This window comes from Geospiza fortis, unplaced genomic scaffold (genome assembly GCF_000277835.1).
Source record: "Geospiza fortis unplaced genomic scaffold, GeoFor_1.0 scaffold659, whole genome shotgun sequence".
NCBI lineage: Eukaryota > Metazoa > Chordata > Aves > Passeriformes > Thraupidae > Geospiza > Geospiza fortis.
Genome location: NW_005054530.1, coordinates 841,634 through 856,121, shown reverse-complemented (window position 1 = coordinate 856,121; position 14,488 = coordinate 841,634). Strand labels below are relative to the sequence as shown.

At 49.6% G+C, this 14,488-nt stretch overlaps 1 protein-coding gene across 2 annotated transcripts in view; it reads right to left on the bottom strand.

Moving 5' to 3' along the window:
- Positions 1–626: 626 nt before the first annotated feature.
- Positions 627–14,488, bottom strand: part of TIAM1 (TIAM Rac1 associated GEF 1) — a 47,490-nt gene continuing 33,628 nt past the window's right edge. For both annotated transcript variants that reach the window (XM_031063771.1, XM_031063772.1), the window contains 12 exons: positions 14,149–14,328; positions 13,697–13,765; positions 13,346–13,471; positions 11,555–11,663; positions 8,908–9,087; positions 8,676–8,794; positions 7,853–7,961; positions 7,040–7,098; positions 6,130–6,232; positions 5,900–5,987; positions 4,711–4,883; positions 627–2,904 (listed from right to left, as the gene is read on the bottom strand). In XM_031063771.1, coding sequence (XP_030919631.1) covers positions 2,462–2,904; positions 4,711–4,883; positions 5,900–5,987; positions 6,130–6,232; positions 7,040–7,098; positions 7,853–7,961; positions 8,676–8,794; positions 8,908–9,087; positions 11,555–11,663; positions 13,346–13,471; positions 13,697–13,765; positions 14,149–14,328 — 1,758 coding nt within the window. In that variant the 3' untranslated portion in view covers positions 627–2,461. The remainder of the gene's footprint in view (positions 2,905–4,710; positions 4,884–5,899; positions 5,988–6,129; positions 6,233–7,039; positions 7,099–7,852; positions 7,962–8,675; positions 8,795–8,907; positions 9,088–11,554; positions 11,664–13,345; positions 13,472–13,696; positions 13,766–14,148; positions 14,329–14,488) is intronic.

Sequence of the window (14,488 nt, the reverse complement as noted above, 5' to 3'; positions counted from 1 at the left end):
GGAAGTGCTGTACACGCCCCAGCCCATTTTAATGCCATTTCCCTCGTGTCACTTTTGTCATCCCCCAGAGTGCTGCCTGTGGGTGCCCATGCTGTGCTGCCCACTGCTGTGCCAACACCAACCCACACCACACTCCCCAAATCTGGGCCAAACCCAGTGCCCCAGAGGGAGAGGGACTGGCCAAGGAACTGGCCATGGAGAGATGGGGGAGCTCCTCCAATGCCACTGGAATTCTTGGGGAATTTGCTGCTTTTTATCTCGTTCTTTGGAGCACTCACTTGAAGGTTCCTTGTGACCAGCCTGGAAAAGCATCAGGAATGGCTGGGTATGGATGCCATGAGGGAAATGGGAGTTGTCCCATCACCAAAACACGGGCAGAGCCTTACCTGGGGGCTCCTTCCTGAGCTAGAAAAGCATCAGGAATGGCTGGGTATGGATGCCATGAGGGAAATGGGAGTTGTCCCATCACCAAAACACGAGCAGAGCCTTACCTGGGGGCTCCTTCCCGAGCTGCACCAGCTGGGAATGCAGGACCTCTTCCCTGGTACCACCCTTCCCACCTCAGCCCTCCTGTGACAGGCTCCCCACCACCTGTGGCCTCTCCACACACCACTCTCTGCAATCACTTTTGGGTTTTTTTTTCCTCCAGTATTTTATTTCCGACAGGCATTTACAACGTTCCATTCATAGAACTAAAAACATAAAAATAGACCTTCTTTCAGCTTATAAAAGAAATATATAAGAACCTTTGACATAGACATGTCATGACATTATGTACAAGAGCCACGGTACCTTCCCAGTACCAGCCTTCCAGTATTTGAGTGCTGACTGCATCCTCTGGGAGCAGCCCAGGACAGCCAAACCCTCCAGCACGTGGGACACTGACAGGTGATGGTACAAAAACAACCAGGTGATCATACAAAGGGGGTAGAAACTCTTCTAAAGCTCTTACCAAAAGAAACCAGGAGATAGCAAAAAGTTACTAGAGAAAGCTTCCATAAGTCAAGTATAGTGCACCAGAAACCAGGGGAGGGAGGGGAGGATGCCAGCTGGGACACACAGACAGTGATGGATGTTTTGGGGGGAGGGGATAATTCTTGTTATGTTTTAAAATATAGTCAGAGTGGATTTTATAAAATATAATCCTAAGGCTATTATAAAATTTCAGGTTCTCAAAGTACCTAGTGATGTGTCAAACACCAATAGATACCGACAAAATGAAACAAAATTTCATATAATCTTTTTTTTTTCTTTTTCCTATAGGTGAGACTGCAATGGGGAAAGCTATATAAATCCTAAAAACAAAAAAAAAAGTGCTATTTTGTGTTTTGTATTTGGAAGTCTACTTAAAAACCACAAGATTTTAGTCACATTTTACCCTGTTTTAGATGTTTAAATAAAAGATTTTAAATGTTAAAGAAGTTTACCTGTGTAGAACTTTTTTGATCCTCTATTGCAGTGGAAAAGCTTTTATAAAGGAATTAAAATACACTAGTTCCACCCACAGTAGGAGAGTGGGCAAGGTCAGTTTTTTGGCCATGAATTCCCTGTCCCCTAAGCCCAAACTCTGCCAGAGAGAGTGGGGCAAAGGGGTCTGTGGCTCCAGCAAGGGCGCGCCACAGATCCCTTTGCTCCACTGCAATTCAGTCACGTCATTTTATTTATTATTCTTTTTACTAGCTAACTAAACTCCAGTCTCAAACATATACAATAAACCTTTTCCTGAAGAAAGTTATACCTAAATAAGAGTTTTCCAGTTCATATTTTAATATAAAACCACCGTTCCTAACCCTCTGCAAAAAGCTAGCCTCGTATCCTAGACGTGGAGCTACCCTAAATCTCTTACCCCTTTGTGCCCCTGCATCTCAGGTAAAATACAAAAAAATATCTCTTCAAGTGTTAAATTTGGATCTTTTCCAAGAGAGTTTGGCATCTTTACAAGAGTATGTAAAACTAGAGCTTCCAACATTGACATTAAATTAGACCAGCCACAGACCAAGAGGACCGAACACGACATGAATCCCAAACCTTTCCTCACACGTTCCTAAAATACATGAATATTCTCTTACATTTAGAGAGGGAAAGGGAGTCAGAGTGACTGTACAGGTTAAAAAGGCAGTTTCCTCGTGAAGGAGATGAGCCTACGACCGACGGCTTTCACCAACCCCTCTGTCCTCGCGCTCCTGCCGGAGCCCATTGGCTGCACAGAGGTTAAGACGCCCAGAGTCACTTGCTTTCCAGTGATTACCTTCTCCCCGTACTCAATTTCAGCCCCTGATTGTTTTAGAATAAATAAAGTAGTGTGAAAGCCCTTGGTTATCGCAAGACAGGACCTCAAGCTCATTTCGTTCCCGGTTTTTGAGCATTTTGAGTGTGGCCGCATGGCTTGGGACCGGTAGAGCTGCCGCAGCGGTGTGTGCAAGTGCGCGACCCGCGGGGTCACGGAGGGCTCGGGGACACCTCAGAGCTCGGTGTTGAGCTTCCTGCTGGGCACAAAGTCCTCCCGCCGCACCCAGATGACCTCCTCGCCGTGGCCCTCGGCGGCGCCGTTGAGGGCGGGCAGGGCCGCCTGCTTCCTCAGCTGGGCCATCCTGGCGGCGTGCGCGTCGCCGGGCGGGCCGGGCCGCAGCGAGGTGGCCTGCAGCCGCTCCCGCAGTTCGCGCTGCGCCCCGCGCGCCGCCTCGCAGAAGTCGTCGTCGTCGCTCAGGATGTCGGTCTCCTTGATGTCCTCCTGCTCCTCGTACTGCGCCAGGTCGAACTGCTCCTCGACCCAGCGGTCAGTGTCCCCTCCCTGCGCGGGCTCTTTCTCGGGGCTGCTGCCGTGGAGGGCCGCCGAGTCAATGGTAAACCTGTTTCGGGCCAGCCGCCGCCTCCTCCTCCCCAGAGACTTGCTGGGGGCTGACACTGCACACACAAAGATAAAACCCCACAGGTGTTTTACACACGGCACAACTCTGCGCTAAAGCTAAGTCCTGTCTGCGGTGGGCAGGGCCCGTCACTCCCATCTCCCTGTGAACATGGAACCTCAGCTCCTCAGCACGAGGCCTCTGCGGCCACACGAGGAGTTCCTGCTGCTCAGATCCATCATGTCACAGATCACGGCCTCTGGATCCACAGTGCCACAGATCATGGCCTCTGGATCCACCAGGTCACAGATCACGGCCTCTGGATCCACCAGGTCACAGATCACGGCCTCTGGATCCACCATGGCACAGATCACGGCCTCTGGATCCACCATGGCACAGATCATGGCCCTCAGCTGCTCCTCCTGAGCACTGGACAGCCAGCCAGCACCAAGGGCATCTGCTCAGCTCAGCTTCTCACTCGCAGCCCCTGCTGCCAGCACACCACAAAATCCAACAGCTTCACACCTTGCAGAGGGACATCTGGGATCAGAGTAGCTTTCCTACAGCTCTCCCAGGAGACACACCTCAGTGCTGAAGATGCTGCAGGGAATTACGTTCCCTGTCCAGGCTCTGCTGCTCCCTTCCTCACTTCCTCCCTGCTGGGTGAGGACAAAAACCAATCCCCCAACCCAGAAGAGCTGTCAGAAGTTCCATCTACGCAGCAACTGGCCCAATTAGCAAATCCCCATCCTCTGCGTCAGAACATCTTCCCAAGCAGGGGTAAATCCTGCAGGCACCACGGTGCCTCAGGGGCACACACAGAGCTCTGAGGCTGGAGTTTGTTCCCCTGCACTGAACAGCACCTCAGCACTGCAGCATGAATTTATGCAGCTCTGCCTTGGGGTTCAGGTCACATTTTAACACCCCTGAGCCCCACAAGGTGCATTAATTACAATGGCTCAGCAGCTGCAAACTTTATCTGTAGGGAGAGGTCTGGACTCCAAGGTGGGATTTTAATCTCTGCAGAACTCATCACACAAATGCCCCGCGGAGCCAATCTGAAAGGAGATCTGGCACCTCCAGCAGCACCCCGAGTGAGAAGCTGGGCTCAGCTGGTGCTGGCCTGGCCTGCCCTGGTCAGAGGAGGAACAGAAAGCCTGGCAGTCTGCACTGCTGGATCTACTGAGCAGAACAAGAAATAAACAACAGACCAGAACAAAACACGCAGCCGTGCCGTGTACTTTGGGGTTGGAAGCAAATCATTCTTCCCTCCGGCATCTAGAGTTCTGAAAATGAAAACCTGCTTTTCCCTGAAGTCAACTGCAAAGGAAAATCCATGGTTTAGGAGAGGCCATTACAAAAATAAGAGTACCAAGTGCTAACTTCTCCAAATGTGGGAAGGAGGAGGATGTCCCCTTTAGCAGTTGAGCTGGAAAGGCTCAGGTGGAGGACACCCACAGCTTCCCCCTCAAACCAGGCTCAGGGGAGCTGTTTTTCCTTGTGCATTGTAGTTCAAAAGTGCCTGGGTTACCCCAAAATTCTGTACATGCTTTTAAGGATCACACAGCTTCTGCTCTGTTCAGCTGAGCCCCAGCCGGGAGTAAAGTGCACAGCCAATGGATACTGCCAGGAATCCCATCTCCCTTCCAGGCCAGAAGCACTGCTCTGAAGCTGAGCCTCGAGTGCAAAGCAAGGTAAATAGAGGCAATTTAAGGCTCTCAAGGAAGTGAAGCATGGGAAACCAGCAGTTTTTACATACCCAGGAGAGAATGCTAATCCTAATATACAAGCGACAGACACCACTGTGTGTCCTACAACGCTGCTGGGGTTACTGGGATCTTGAAAGTCTGTAGCCCTACAGTACCTGCCCTGTTCATGGCTGGCCTTGCACCTTTTAGAGCACACAATCTTTTTCCACCAAAGGGAACATATTGCTGGGAGGAGGGCAAACTTTCGGTTTTAAGGAGCTGTCTTCTGTGTTTGTCCCGCAGGATGGAGTGCACTGCCTTCAGAAAGTCCTTCCTGTGCTCTGGAGAGCTGAAAAAGAGGTGGGAATACAAAAGGCAGAGTTACCCCTCGGGAACTGCTAAAAGCTGGCTGTAAATGAGGTAAATAATGGCCACTCCTGTGATTTAAGACAGTGCAAATCGACTGGCAGGCGCTTCCCCAGAGAACACTCCCCTGAACTCAGTATTTTCAAAGCAAAGCTACATCCATGGTGACTGCAGTGGGCATCACAGGAAACCAACACCCAGGTCATTAATGAAACATTCAGCCTTTCAGCCCTCTCGAGGTTTCCTTTCCCTGCAGTGCCAGCCACACGTGGCTGTGTCCAGCACACATCCAGTGGTGCTCAGTCCATCTGTCCCTCCAACACACCCACACTGCACAGCTCCTGCAGCTCTTCCTAGAAGTAGGAATTGGCTTGGCACCAGCTCTGTTGGACCCTCATGAGTTCCAAGTTCTTCCTTGAGCCCTACGAACACCACCACCACAACAATGGATGTTCATTTGAGTGCAGAAGTTGGGACCTGGTGCCACGAAAGGAACCAGCTGAACACAACACCTGCCATAAAGATCCAGTGCTGCAGTTTAACTGGAAAATTGCAATAAGGCTTTTCCCATAAAGGTGCAAAGCTGATCAAGTTCTTTTCAGAGGTTGTACCAAATTCTACCTTCCAGAAGTTAGGTTTGAACACCCTCTCCCCACTCTCCCTAACAAAGGAGAAAGGAGTTCCCAACTGCTGGCAGGTGCAGCAACCAGACCTTTGTCCTTATGGTGCCCAGAGTGAGAAACTGAGGCCCAGCCCCAGTTCAGGGGAATGTTATCCCATCCCTCACCCTCCCCCCAGTGAATTCAATTCAGTTCAGGTCTTGAACTGAGCTGGGATTTATCTGTTTGCACCAGGATTTACTTCAGTGGCACAGCAGGAAAGGTAAACACTGGATCCAGTTTATCAGTTCCCAGATTGCCTCAAGAGGAAAGACACAGGCAAGCAGGGATGCAGAGACGCAGCTGTGAAGGAAAACAGAAAACAGGGAGTCCCACTTACCTACAGCAGAGGTGAAATGTCCTTTCTGGCCTGCCCTCAGACTCAGATTTGACATGGACAATCTCACACACAGAATTGGTCTCTGCATCTAAAGGGAAAGCAAGCAGAAATGCATGTCTACCTCCACACGTAAGTGCAAAGCATGTGCTGCATGCCCAGTGAGGGTGCCCAGGGCACACACACCGACTGCAAGGCTGGCAGACTGCAGGTTTTACCTCCAGGGACATTACCTGCACTGGCCAGGGCCCGCACCTGCAGCGCCTCCAAAGGGATCATGTGGCGGAACCGGAACGGATCCCAGTCTTCATAAATTGAGGCTCTGTGGGATCCTCCCTGGAAGAATTTCAAACACTGTCAGGAAAGGAGACACCCTGGGGCAGGCAGACAGTGCTGTGCTCTGTGCTGAGGGCTCCCAGCTGCAGAGCTGCTGCAATCCTGGTTTTCCCACCCCACACCTCCCTCGGGGGCCTCTCTGTGGGAACCTTGCTGGAGTCTGGACTAAAGCAGCCCTAAGGCCCCTCAGCTCTCACAAATGCCCTCCAGAGTTACCCAGCCCAGCCCTGGGTGCACACACACTCGGGAATACATCAGAGTTTTGCTTTTCTCTCTCAAGTCACCCCGTGCCAGCTGCCTTTCCCCAGGGCAGGCACCTCCAACCTTTCTCTGCTTTATGCCACAAGTAGGGATCGCTGGTTTCCCTGTACCACTACACAGTGTGCCCCTGTTGTAGCACTGCCAAGCTCAGCTTTCACTTGGAATCCCAAACTCCAGTGGGATCCCTGAGCCACTCCTGATGTAGCTGAGAGCAGCCAGCACTTGCCTGGTGGCACACAACACCCAGGGCACGGTGTGAGGTGACAGACATTGATCAGCTTTCAGACACTCACACTGACCAAGGAGTCCAAGCTGAGAGACACTCACAGTGACATCTTCATCCAGGACAATCCCACAGCAGGGAATGGATGTGGCAAGCATGGCAACAAGGATAAAGGACTGCTTGCTGTGCCCACCCAGCTCCTCAGACACCGGGGACCACACACGCCAGAGCACATTCCAGCTCCACGGCTTTGTGGGAAGCAAAACTCCATCACAGCCCCAGAAATGCCCACAGCACCACCCAAACAGTCCCTGCACACTTACCAGCTTCTTCTTCTGTTTGGAACCATCCTTGTACACCAGGACCACGGCAGTTTTGAACACTGGAGGAGAAAGCGAGAGCCAAAAGTTATGGAGTCCCAGAATTCCAGGACAGCTGGGGTTGCCAACCTCTGGAGACCACCCAGTCCAACCCCCCCACCAAGGCAGGGTCCCCTGGAGCAGGTGACACGGGAATTTGGGATTTTGGGATGTCCCCAGAGATGGTAACTCCAGGCCCTCCCTGGGCAGCTGTTCAGGGCTCTGCCCCCTCCATGGACAGAAATTCTTTCTCAGGCTGAGGTGGAACTCGTTGTGTTTCAGTTCATGGCCACTGCTCCTCATGCTGTCACTGGCACCACTGAGCAGAGTGTGGCACCGTCCTGGGACAGCCTTGGGGACATTTGTGTGGGTTGGTGGGATATCTGTGTGGATTTGATAGGGTATCTGTATGGATTTATGGGGTTTTTGTGTGGGTTGAAGGGATATTTTTGTGGATAGAAGGATTCCTTCTCAGCCTTTCCTTGCTAAGAGTGACCAGGCCCATCTCCCACAGCCTGTCCTCAAGAGCATCCATAAGGCTTGGGATGGGTCTCCTCTCTTCCCAAGCACACAAACCTTTCAGCTGAGCCAGGAAAACTACCAGAGAGCAGAAGTGAGCCCTGCAGGCAAGAGACAAGCCCAGGTTTAAATTCCAGCCAGCCCTGGGGAAGGTGGCGCTCAGGTACTTTCAACATGTGTTGAGGCACAGCTGCCAGTCTTTAATGTGAATTGTGCCACTGTTTAAGGCATGTGAAATGCAAGTCCTGGGATACAAACCAAATGCTGCCAGCTCAGGTTCCTTCTTCCACTTGCCCAGGGAAGCAGGAGGGTTCAGCCATATCACTGTGTTATGCAAGAGCAAGTCCCCCATGGAAAGGTCGGCCACCTGCCAACACAGGCACAAAGGAAAGGTTTTAATCAGCTCCAGGAATCTGATGGCACTCTGCAGCTCAAGGAAACTTGCATCAAGTCTAGTCCTGAGCAAAACTGCCCCCAGCAAACTTCGGGAGTATTTCATCAGCTGACTGCAAACAGATGCATGTAAACCCTTCGTTAATGAGCATAAGATAGGGTCAGTTAAACTCAAGAGTCCAGCCCTTGGAAGTCAAGGTCAAACTCAGATGTTTTCTTTGCCTTTTGTCCCCCTTTGTCCATTTTTCTCCCTACCAGTTTCTTTGTGTTTTGTTGGAATATTTAAGCACATATTCAGTTTGGGGTGAGGTTTAGAGACTGCATCAGGTGCAGTGGCCACAGCAGCCCCTCCCCACAGCTGCTGTGGCTCTTGACCTCGCCCAGGGGCTCCTCTGGGGACACCACACTGCTGGGAACACACTAAGAAAGGAGTTCCCAACTGCTGGCAGGTGCAGCAACCAGACCTTTGTCCTTATGGTGCCCAGAGTGAGAAACTGAGGGCCAGCCCCAGTTCAGGGGAATGCTATCCCATCCCTCACCCTCCCCTCAGTGAAGTCTGAATTCAGTTCAGTTCAGGTCTTGAACTGAGCTGGGATTTATCTGTTTGCACCAGGATTTACTTCAGTGGAAAGGTAAATACTGGATCCAGTTTAACAGGCACCAAAATAACTCTAGATCTGATTGTTACCTCTTTTTTCTCCCCTGTTTGCTCCGCTATGAGTTGGTCAAACACTGCCCCATATTCTTCATGGATTTTCTGCATTTCATTAATGTGGCTGGCAACTTTGTTCATGGTTTTGATGGCCACTGCAAGAGAGACAGGGGATGAGCAGAAGGGATTTTTAACCCTCTGAGAGGAAGGGATGGGGGGAGGTTCAAGGGCAGAGGTGAGCCACACAAAAGTGGGGTTGAGTCCTTACCATCAAGGTGATAGTGCTCTTCACTGTCCACGTCAGTGAGGGCAAAGAGCTCCTTGAGCAGGAGGGGGTATTTGAGTATCCTCTGGATGGGCTTGATGAGGTAAGACTCCAGGGTGGAGGAGTGCTGCCGGCGCGGGTTCTGGGCATCCAGGAACGCCTTGAAAGCAGTGTCTGTCTTGGCTGCCAGATTCAAAGGAGGCATTGGATCAATGAAAAATCCTGACTGCTGCCCTGAGAAAGCAACTTTTCCAGGTTTAAATCGGTTTATCCGGAGGCATTTTGTGAGGAAGTGCAGATTTATTGGGCCTGCAGAATTAGATTTACGCCCTCCAGGATCTGAGTCACTGACACCCTCCCCGATGTGCTATTTAGGATTTCACAGCAGGCATCCACCTCCAGCAGGGCAATTTTTAATTGCACTATCCATGACAGAATCTCCCGAGCTGGAAGGGCCCCACAGGGACCATCCAGTCCCACCCCTGGCCCTGCACAGACCCCCAACAATCCCACCCTGAGTATCCCTGGAGAGCTCTCCAAACACTCCTGGAGCTCTGTGGGGCTGTACCCATTGCCTGGGGAGCCTGGGCAGTGCCCAGCACCCTCTGGGGATGAACCTTTCCCTGAAATCCAGCCTAAACCTGCCCTGGCACAGCTCCAGCCCTTCCCTGCATCCCGTCCCTGGTCACGGGGAGCAGAGCCCGGAGCTGCCCCTCAGGAGGAGCAGTAAGTACTTCTGGCCTGGCAGCTATTTTAGATGTTTTAATCATGCTCCCTCTAAGCAAAGTCTCACATTGGAAATTTGTGAGAAGGCACTGCTTCCAAGCCATAGTGCACCCACAATATTGGCAAGTCTGGTTCTTGTTACCTCATTAAACCTTAAAAAGCAGCACTGAGTCACAACAACAGCAGGAGCTGGTGAGAGGCAGGAGCAGAAACTGAGGCTAATGCACCAGATTTTGGGAGCACAGGCAGACTGGACACCTGACTGCCATCATCTTTTCTACCTGACTGCTATGAATTTATAAAACTGCCATTTTCTCTGTTGCTCCCTCCACTGGAGCATGAGGAGCGAAGGAAGGAGGAGGTGGTATTTATAGACATACAAATTATTCAGTGCAGGAGCAATTCCACACAATTGCTTCTATTGCAGTCATGTCCCCTGCTGGGGTTGGGAGTTTTTGCAGGCAGTCACCTGATTTCCATAAAGCAACTTGAGTTTCAAATGCAAAAGCCACCTGCACCTCAGCTGAGGACACCAAGTGACACCTGAAATACACTCCCAGGCTGTTGAAGAGATTTACCTCTGGAACAGAATTTTAAATTCTGTTTATGCCATAATTCAAGCACAACACTTTCTCACTTGTAAATACAGTCAGCAATGGAAAAGAAAAGCAAAAGAACCAGATCTACCTAGTCTACAGCTTTAACTTAAGGGTCCTATAAAATACTGCCAAAAGGAAGCATGGATGTGACTAGCAACAAATCATTTATTTATGTATTCCACAGAGCTGCCAAGTATTCTTCGCAGCACAGGGAGTAAAAGTTTACAAGCAGAAATGAAAAAAGAAAAAGTGCACAGAAAAAACCCAAACCCCAAACCAATCAAGAAACAAAAAAACCTCAACATTTTTGACTGTCAGACATGCAGATGTTGTTTGAAAAACACGAGTTCCTCCCTCAATGGCATTGCTGCTACAACTGGAGCCATTTGTTTGTTCCATGTCTTGGCCAAAAAGGAATTGCACAAAGCACTGGTAGCTCCATGAGATTTCCACTTCCACAGGGGAAAACATCCCTGTGAGGCAAGCTGGCCCAGGAGCCAGAGCACAGGGCTTTCATCTCCAAGCCAGCAAGCCAAGCTCTGCTAGGAACTCTGCCATGGGAACTTCTCAGGCAAGAGGAAGGACAGAGGGGAGAGAGGGCTGAAATATTCCACCAGCTTCCATAAAACATTCTCCCAGGCTGATCCTCTCCTAGTGTTCCCCCATTCCTGCCCTCAGAGGTTTGGGGTGCAGTGACCACAACCAGCACGTGGCTGTGACAATTTGTTGGATTATCCCCTTTTCTGACCCACAGATGGGGCAACTGAGAGGTGTTTTAAAAACTTTGATTCCATGGTCAGTCTCATATGAAGGGTGAGACAATACAGACGTTATAATCCACGCCATCACAATCAGAAGCCAACTACTTCCTAATTATAATACACTATAAGTGTTTTTTGGTCTATCAGCTTTTGCCACACTGTGCTGTAAATGCTTTAAAGCCAATCATCTAAAACTACCCCTCGTGAATCTTATTACAATGCATCTTTCATAGCTCTATTTCTCCAAAGTGTTATTTGCAAAATCATCCTTTGAAACTTGTTTCTAGCTCCATCTCTCTCTCAGCAACCTCTGTCCTATTCCACGGCATTTTTCTTATTTAATAAGAAATAATCTTTCATTATTCTAAGTCAGCATTTCTAATAATCTTTCATTATCCTTAATAATGAAATTAGAAATTTTGTTTCTAATCATCTTTCATTATTCTAAGTCAGCATTTCTTATCTCAAAGTTTACATACCGACACACACTCTGTGAGCCTTCTGTCAGGCATTGAGAATTCCCTACAAATCCACTTCCCACAGCGTCTCTGAGGGGGCTCTTACCTTTCACCAGGACTTTGGGGACTTTTGTGTGGCTGGCACAGAAGGCACTGTACAGCTTGAACCTGTCAGCGTAGTACAGGAAGGATCCACCCAGGGAGAACAGCACTTTCTGGCATTAAAAGGAAAAAAAAAGCATTAGTAAAAAGGCATTTAGTTACTTTGCCTTCAGCCAGGTCATCTGAAGCTCCCGTCCAGCTTTTGGAGGGCAAGAGAATGCAGCTGTAGTGTGTTTGCAGACCAGGACATCACTGCTGGAGCGAGCCCAGGGGAGGCACCAGGATGATGGAGCAGGGGGGATGGAGCAGCTCTGCTGGGAGGAAAGGCTGAGAGAATTGGGATTGTTCAGCCTGGAAAAGAAAAGCTTTGGGGTGACCTCACTGTGGCCTTCCAGTGCCTGAAGAAAGCCAGCAAGGAAGATGGAGACAGACTCTTTACAAGGGGCTGGAGTGACACGACAAGGGGCAATGGCTTCAAACTAAATGGAGAGTAGGTTTGGATGGGATATCAGGAAGGAATTCTGCCCTTTGAGGGTGGGAAGGCCAGCTGTGGCTGCCCCTGGATCCCTGGAAGTGTCCAAGGCCAGGTTGGACAGGGCTTGGAGCAGCCTGGGACAGTGGAAGGGGTGGAACTGGGGGATCCTGCAGGTTCCTTCCACCCAAAGCATTCTGTGAGTCCATGATTCAGCCACCAGCAAACAGCCCAGCCCTGGTGTGTGGATTCAGCCAGGCCCCAGCCTGGAGGCAGCCCTGACTGCACAGGGAATTAACTCCAGAGCTGCACCTAAAACCTCACTGCCCTCAGCAACCACCAGAGCCCACAGAGAGGACTGATGTGTCTGACCTGCAACGGATCAGGGCACTGAGGAGCTGCAGGCAACCCTCATCCCTCACAAACATAACCCCAAAACATTTGGGGAACCAGCCAGCACCTTGTGAGGGGCTGAGAGCACACATGGGCAGCCCGGGGACAGTCAGGGGGAGAGGGGAATCAAACTGCAGAACTGAAAGCACTGACCCCCACATTTCCTTCACACCCAGCTGCTTTCAGACAGGCCCAGGGGCAGAACTGAAAGTGAACTTGGTGCAGCTTTGTGGGAAGCAGCAGCACTCAGGAGATGGAATTATTATTATTATTGTTATTGTTATTCATCCTGTCCTTTACCAAGGTGAGTAATGTTGAGAGCCAGAGTGGAATTCCCCAAAGGAAAAAGATTCTATCATCTCCTTGCCATGCCTCCAGTACCACTGCATCAGACACAAAATGAAATCTGTCTCCACACCTCCCTGGGTTTGAAGTGAAGCTTACAGAGCTGCAGTTTCCATTTCTACCTGTGAAGATGCACACCTGCTGAAAGGCAGAAGTGTTTGCCACCGTGGACTGAAAGTGGAAATACAAAATTCCATGTATTGCTCTGATCTGCAGCCCCAGAGGGCTTCAGAACATGAGACTTGTCAGGGCAAAGCTTTTATGTAACTTTCCATTTCTAGCATTTCCTGACAGCTGAAGGCAAGAAATCTGGCAGAAGGGCAAGAATAGAACCAAAAAGCACATGGTTGCTAGTGCTCTATATGGCTAAATGTAGCATAAACTACAATTGCAGCAGAATCATTTTTCAGCAGCACCAGCATCAGTTGAAAATCAATCTTAAATGGAAGAAGATGCAGGTTTTTACATGAACAGTGACAACAGTCAGAAAATATAGATGGAGAGTGTTAAAGGTCTCCTCAAAATCTGAACAATGAGATAATGCAAATAATGTGGTTTTAATATATAAAAGTAAACAATTATTACCTTAAATTGCTCAACTTTTTCAAGCTTTTCCAGGTCTGGAACCAGCCTTACTCCATCTTCCAGAGTTTTCAGGAACTCTACCTGGAATGCTACCATTTCAGTCAGGTTCCCAAAGAGAACATCCAGCTAATAAAAGGAGAAAAAAAGCAGAATGCTGAAAATGTCACTTTGAGGCTAAATTGTGTTTTCTAGAACTGCAGCAATTCTCAGTCCAATTGTAAAACAAGGTGATGCCAGGAAAAAACAAGCTGCAGACATTACTCAGCAGCACCTTGGTGCTCCACTCAATCCATTATTTGCAAGAAATGGAATTCAGTGAAATTAATTTCAGACAAACAAGGGTTGACATACCTCATCTGGTGTGAGGAAGGTTTCTTTCTGTAGAGGCTTCAGGTATCTCTCCATCAGACAATTTAAATCCTAAAAATTCACAGAAAGATTCCCATGTTGGTCCCTCTGGATATTTCCTGAGGTGGCAAATGATGCTTACCTGATCTGAGGATTTTCCCTTTTTACACACAACATGAAATAGCTGGCTTTTGCACAGTTTAAGACGGGAAAAGGAAACATTCACACATTTCTAGTTACAAAACCAGAACCAGATGTCAGCGAGCAGTGACTGCACACCAGCTAAGCCCAAGAGCCGAACCATTTGGAAATGCCTTATCTCCGCGGCTTCAGTGATATTTCAGGCATTATATATACAATATATTTATATCACAGAACGGAATGCAAGCTCAGCAAGAGCTCCAGAGGTGGAGCAGAGGCAGAGAGCAGGAGAGCCCTGAGGCTGAAGCCCTCACCTTGACGTAGGTGCGCTCGGTCTCCAGGAGCTCACAGATGACCTTCCTGAGCTTGTCTGCGTCCGTGAGCTGCCTCATGGTGCTCAGCTGGGGCCCTGCACAGTCCTGGGGGGGAGCACTGCAGTCAGAGGGGTTCATTTCATGCAGGCTGCGACAGAAAGCTGCGACCTGCTCTGTGCTCTTGGGAGAGAAGGGAGAGGAAAGAGCAGTGGTAATATTGGAAGTAAGAGCCAGAGGAACAAAGGGGCTGAGGGGGATTTTGCAGCTTGGGGACTTCTCAACAGGCACAAGTGTCTATCCTGTCTCTCTGACTGGGGATAAGAAAAAAAAAAAAAAGGAT